The sequence below is a fragment of the Antechinus flavipes genome, chromosome 3, assembly GCF_016432865.1.
Source record: "Antechinus flavipes isolate AdamAnt ecotype Samford, QLD, Australia chromosome 3, AdamAnt_v2, whole genome shotgun sequence".
NCBI lineage: Eukaryota > Metazoa > Chordata > Mammalia > Dasyuromorphia > Dasyuridae > Antechinus > Antechinus flavipes.
Window position 1 is genome coordinate 606,328,958 of NC_067400.1, and position 6,594 is coordinate 606,335,551.

Sequence of the window (6,594 nt, forward strand, 5' to 3'; positions counted from 1 at the left end):
GGGCATTCTGAGGCCATGGGCACCCCAGGGTGGAGGTCCCAACTTCCATCTCCACGGAGGAGGGGACAGGTTCAGACATTACCTGTCCTGGCCTTCAGCTCTCCTTGGCAAATATGCATACAGTTAAAGGAAAGGACCCTGGAGGTTATGGAATCTAAAAGGCAGTCATTTATTCGAGGTTTATTTTTCCAAATGGGCCTGATCTCTTGTTCTTTCCACTGAATAATAGGCAACAAATAATTTCATTTTCTTATAGAGTTGTAAGAGATCATTTAGTCAGAGGAACACATGGAAAACTAGAAGGGACTTGGGATTGAATCCAACCCTTACCCTCCCCTTTTTATTTATTTGTTTGTTTATTCGTTCTTTCATTTGTTTATTTATTACAGATAAGAAAATTGAGACTTTGAGACTAGTTCAGGATCATCCAGCTAGTAAGTGAATGAGGGAATTCTAGCCAGCCCATCTCAGCTATTGCCTAGTGTCTGTGGGCAAGTCATTTTAACCACTCACTCCAAGTCTCCGTTGTCTCGTCCACAAAATGATAAATGCTCATTCGGCCTACCTCATGCTGTGGTTGGGAGGCAAGAACTTTGACATCCTTAAAGTAGAGAAGTAATGTGACCTCTGTTTATTCTATTCCAGCCAAAAGTGAATCTTATAAGATTCAAAATGATGGAGCTGAAAGGGGTTATTAGAACATAGAATGTCAGAGCTGGAAAGGTCCTTAGAAAACCTAAACCTTAAAACAGAAAATATTAGATCACGGAGATGCCTTAGAATAAAGAATATATGAGAAAAAAGGGCCTTAGAATTCCAAATGTGCGCGCTGGGAGAAACCTTAGAACAGAGAATGTCAGAACTGGGAAGAGCCTTAGAATATGGAGTGTCAGAAAGAATGAAAAATGTCAGGGTGGGGAGGGCCGGAATAGGGAATACAAGAGCATGGCAGGACCTTTGGACAGAGGATGTCAGAAACTCTTTAGAACATGGCTACACCTCTTGAATCATGGGAAGCAAGGACTCTGAGAATATCAATGGTTTTGTCTCTAGGTTTGAAGCCCATTGTTTGTTCTGAGTTTTGGGCTACATGAGCATCTATACTCTCTAGCAAGGGCTCATGGGAACAGAGGCTTTGGTGCTACTCAGTGCCTGGCAGAAAGAATTCTCCATCCCTAGGCTGTATTTTTTCTAACCAAGTTTATCTGGAGAATAGCTCTCTGCTTCCCTCTAGAGAGAACTGTGAGACTGGAGAGAAAATAAGACTGTGTGTATGTAAAAATGTATGTTTAAAAAAACCAGAGAGATAGAAAACAAGACAGAGATACACATAAGTCAGAGAGAGAGAGACAAAGAGAGAGGAACACAAGGAGAGAGAGAAAGAAAGACAGCAACAAAATAAAAAGAGACAAAGACTGCTGAAACTTTTGTATGGATGCTTAGGTTACTCAAGGCAATTAAATGACTTTTTTTTCATCATGTAATAAACTAATAGGAAACAGTCAGAGAATAATATATCCTATACATGCTCTGAGGCTAGAAAGAAAGAGTCCCTCTGATATATGTAGCTAGAGTAGATTCCCTAAGCTTCCACCCAAAGTGGAAGTCAGCAGAGTACACACAACACACACATACATGTATACATACGTAGATGTATTATATTTATATGTACACACATGCATGTATTATGCATGAACATTATATGCACATCATCTGTGTGTATAGGACATCTGTATGCTTGTGTACACATACATATAGGTTCACATGCATGCATTATATATTGTGAGTACTCTCATATACATGTTTGTATATATGTGTGTTTAGAATTGTATATGTAAAAATATATATGTATATATATAGAAATATATAGATATAGATATATAATGGCAGGAATAGCATGAAGAGGGGACTTCCCATGGAGAGATCAAGCTTTAAATATGTATATCTTGTGCTCTCCCTGGGTAGTCATCTCTCCATATTCTTTCTGCCTTTCTAATTTCTTACCTCTACACAATATATCTTCATTTTCAGAATGTGGCCTTTTAATTAAAAAATAGAGAATTTGTTGGTGGTGGAGTTGCCTTTTGAGCAAACCAAAATTTAAGAAATTAGGAATTGGACTTTTAAAAGAGAGAAAATTAGGTTTTTGTATTTGCTTCTCATAAAAAGAAAAAGGCTTGACCATTTGGCCGCTCTAGGAAAAGAATAGAAGTCAGAAGGAGCAAGGTAGATGGAAGGAAAAAGTCATGATTTTCCTATGTCTATTATTACAGTAATTCCAACAGTGTCAATTGTATATAGTCATTAAACGCAAGGTAGTTTGGGAACCAAAGAATATTCTAGTAGTTGGTAAGAATCAGGAATAACTTTTTGCAAAAGATGGCATCTCAATATTAATCTTCAAGGAAAAAGGAGTCTCTGAAGCAGAGGAGAGGAGGGTGAGCCTTCTAGGGATGGGGAACCACCAGTGAAAAGGGATGGGGAACCACCCGTGAAAAGGGATGGGGAACCACCAGTGAAAAGGGACGGGGAACCACCAGTGAAAAGAGACAAGGAACCACCAGTGAAAAGGGATGGGGAACCACCAGTGAAAAGGGACGGGGAACCACCAGTGAAAAGGGATGGGGAACCACCAGTGAAAAGGGACGGGGAACCACCAGTGAAAAGGGACGGGGAACCACCAGTGAAAAGGGATGGGGAACCACCAGTGAAAAGGGACGGGGAACCACCAGTGAAAAGGGACGGGGAACCACCAGTGAAAAGGGATGGGGAACCACCAGTGAAAAGGGATAGGGAACCACCAGTGAAAAGGGATGGGGAACCACCAGTGAAAAGGGATAGGGAACCACCAGTGAAAAGGGACGGGGAACCACCAGTGAAAAGGGATAGGGAACCACCAGTGAAAAGGGATGGGGAACCACCAGTGAAAAGGGACGGGGAATCACCAGTGAAAAGGGGTGGGGAACCACCAGTGAAAAGGGATGGGGAACCACCAGTGAAAAGGGATGGGGAACCACCAGTGAAAAGGGATAGGGAGCCACCAGTGAAAAGGGACGAGGAACCACCAGTGAAAAGGGACAGGGAACCACCAGTGAAAAGGGACGGGGAACCACCAGTGAAAAGGGATAGGGAACCACTAATGAAAAGGGGTGGGGAACCACCAGTGAAAAGGGATGGGGAACCACCAGTGAAAAGGGACGAGGAACCACCAGTGAAAAGGGATAGGGAGCCACCAGTGAAAAGGGACGAGGAACCACCAGTGAAAAGGGACAGGGAACCACCAGTGAAAAGGGATGGGGAACCACCAGTGAAAAGGGACGGGGAACCACCAGTGAAAAGGAATGGAGTTGGCCAGTGAAGAGCTGCGTTTGAGGAACAGAATTAAAGGACAGTTTGATTGGATCAGAGAATGTAGGAGGAGCAATTAGTCATGTCGAATAAGCCTGACATTTGGAATCATCTTGTGAAGGGTTTTAAAATCTGAATAGTTGGAATTCTATCCTAGAGGCAATGGAAATATAGTCAAGTCTTCACTTCGGCAAATGTACTTTGGTAACAGTGTGTGTAAAATGGACTGGAGTAGGGAGAGGTGAGGTTGAGGAGTCATTCTGAAGGCTTTGGAATAATCCAGGCAAGGGTGATCAGGGCTTGACCTGAAGCAGATGGTTGTGTAAATGAATGATCAAGATTGTGTGAAAGTCAAAACTTCAAGTTCTGATAGCTGATCGGATAAGGAGGCGGTGAGGGAGAGTGACCCAAGATTGTTGACCCAAGACACTGGAAGAAGGATGTTTGGTAGTACCTTCCAAAGAAATAGGATAGTTTAGAAAAGGGGAGAGTTTAGAGGGAAAGATAATGAGTTTAGTAGACATTAAGTTTAAGACAAATGATAAACACGTCATCTCTCGCCTCACAGAAGGGGGACAGATTTAGGCATTGCATATGGCAAAGCTTCTTTAACTGTGGGTCACTACTCTATATGGGGTTGTATAATAAAATGTGGGGAGTCACAAAATTATGATTTATTATAAGTAAATGTTTGATATGCATGCTTATTTTATATAACTATGTCCCTGGGGTGGCGTAAAAACTTTTCTGGTAAAAAGGGATTGCTAATAGAAAAAGTTTAAGATAGGGTACACAATGACACAATTTTCTGTATAGTCATTGTATAAGGACTTGTTTTGCTTGAGTTTGCATATTTGTCATAATGAATTTGCTTTTTCCTCTCTTTTGTTTTCAATGGAGAGGGAGAGAAAATTGCATTTTTTTTTTAATTAAAAACACCTTAAAATAGAAAAGTGTAGTTCCACAGGTATGGGGCATTGTATATACTTTCAGATGAAGTTACTGTATTTTTAGTTTTACTTAATTGCTTTATTTTGTTAAACATGAACCCTCACAGGATGGGTTTTATCTGGGAATATTTATAATGTAAAAACAAAATATATCTATGTTTAAAAAGAAAGATCGAGACCTTCCACATTTAGACAAAATCTGTCCTATACACACATGGAATATAAGGAGTCCTTCTCTGTGGTAGTTTTGCAACCAATCTGGAGAGTTTCATTATAAATTAAATTAAATTAAACTGTAATCTGGTTTCTTTTGCTTCTTCTGCCCAGAAAAGCTAAGTGACTCACAAGGGTGGTGAGTTGAAGAGCCTGGGACTTGATTGGATTCTCTTAGGCTGGTTTGTCCATTCTTTTAGTCTTGCTTTCAGGCTGATCTATTTGAGGGAGAATTCAGGAAGCAACCAACTTAGCAGCCCCTTGCAATTGTCACCTAAACACTTCTTACTTAGTAGGCTCTTGTAATATGTTTAGTCCCTAGAAATTCTATTGAGATAAATTAGCAACATGACATTTAGTTAAAAATAAACAACAGTAATTATAAATAATATTTTATATGACATTTTCTAAAATACTTGAATTATTTCATTTTTTCCTCAAAAAACTTAGGAGCTTGGTTGGGGAAGATATTATCTCTATTTTACAAATGGGGAAACTGAGGCCCAATAAAATGGTGACTGATTCCAGATCACATTACTCTGGGTTGAAAACATGAATTCTTTAATCTCCAGCCCAAAAGATTTTCCACTCTACTTATTTTTAAAAGATTCATTTTCCTCTGTGATATATAAAGCCAATGATTTGAGATCACTCAATTCCAAGAAGGTCACTTCTTTGGGTCTAACTCTTTCAAAACATATGGCTAGGCTAAGTTAAACTGTGATACATAAATATCATGAAGTGTTTCTGTTTGATAAGAATCAATAATTGTGATGAATACAGAAAACCAAAGGATAGGAATAAGAACTAGAGCTGAGATTTCACTAATATAAGATGGGATCACATCACCCACCAGTGGGACCTCTCTGCAACTTTTACAGAATTGCCTAAAGGTGTCAAATTCAAATAAACAGGACTATTGATCCTTATATAAAAATTCTTATAGGGGCATACTAACATAGAAAATCATATTTAACATTATGTTCTAATATATTTTTACTTTTTTAAAAAAGTCCTTTCTAAATACATTTTAATCTTCTTCAGATCTCCTCGTTGAGATAATTAGCAAGTTGGATGCTGCTGTTCTATATTACAACCTACTGGAGGTTGTGACTTGTGTCGGGTCATGCAGATGCTATTTGTAAGAAATGGCATTTGAACTTTTATTTTTCTGATTTCCAGGCCTGTATACAATCCCATCCCATGCTACTCTGAGATAGAGTCTTCCCAAGCTTTTCTGTTTCTGAAAACATTTCCTCATAAGCAGAGAAGCATGGGAAGATATATCAACTGCTATAAAGTGAAGTAAGAAGAACCAAGAAAACAATGTCATGATGACTACAATAATGTACATGGAAAGAATAAATGAAGTGGTTGAAATTTAATGTTGTCAAACTATAATAACCAAGCCTGATCCTAAAGAATGATACTATAAGTCATTTTCTCCTGGTATTTTACAAATATATTTGTAAAACTTGATAGAAATCAGAATTTTTTTGACTTTCTCCTTAATTTTGTTTAACTATTCCCTAACCCCTATCCTTTTCCTTCTTTGATATGCATTGTTTTTCAGTCATGTCTGACTCTTTGTGATTCCATTTCAGTTTTTGTTGTCAAAAATACTCTAGTAGTCTGCTATTTTTCTTTTCATTTTACACATGAGGAAATTGAGGCAAATAGGATAAAGTGACTTTCCCAGGTTCACACAACCAGTAAGCGTATAAGGTCAGATTTGAACTTAGCGATATGAGTCTTCCTGGCTCCAAGCCCTGTGTCCTATATCCTATCATGCCACCTAACTACCCTTGTTTGATATGTAGGATGACTCTAAGGATGAGAGAAGAAGAATGTAGTTAATATGAAAACAAAAGATATATTTTTTGGTCATGACATCTTCCATCTCTAGGGTGAACTCATGGATCATAATTACCTATTAAAAAATCTTTCCTTTTCTTCAAAGCCCAACCCAAGTCTTCCTCTTCCATTAAGTGATCCATAACAACTCCATATGTAAGTGATTCGATATAATTTCACAGGCTTTTATTATAGGTCTGTTCTGTTCCAGACACTGTGCTAAGTGATG

The 6,594-nt window shown here is 38.7% G+C and overlaps 1 protein-coding gene across 1 annotated transcript; it reads left to right on the forward strand.

The window, feature by feature from the left end:
- The first annotated feature begins 541 nt into the window (after positions 1-541).
- On the forward strand, positions 542-3,358 carry LOC127557542 (uncharacterized). Its single transcript, XM_051990852.1, has 2 exons — positions 542-615; positions 2,428-3,358. The coding sequence occupies exons 1-2, from the start codon at positions 542-544 to the stop codon at positions 3,356-3,358; spliced, it is 1,005 nt and encodes a 334-aa protein (XP_051846812.1).
- The last annotated feature ends 3,236 nt before the right edge of the window (positions 3,359-6,594 follow it).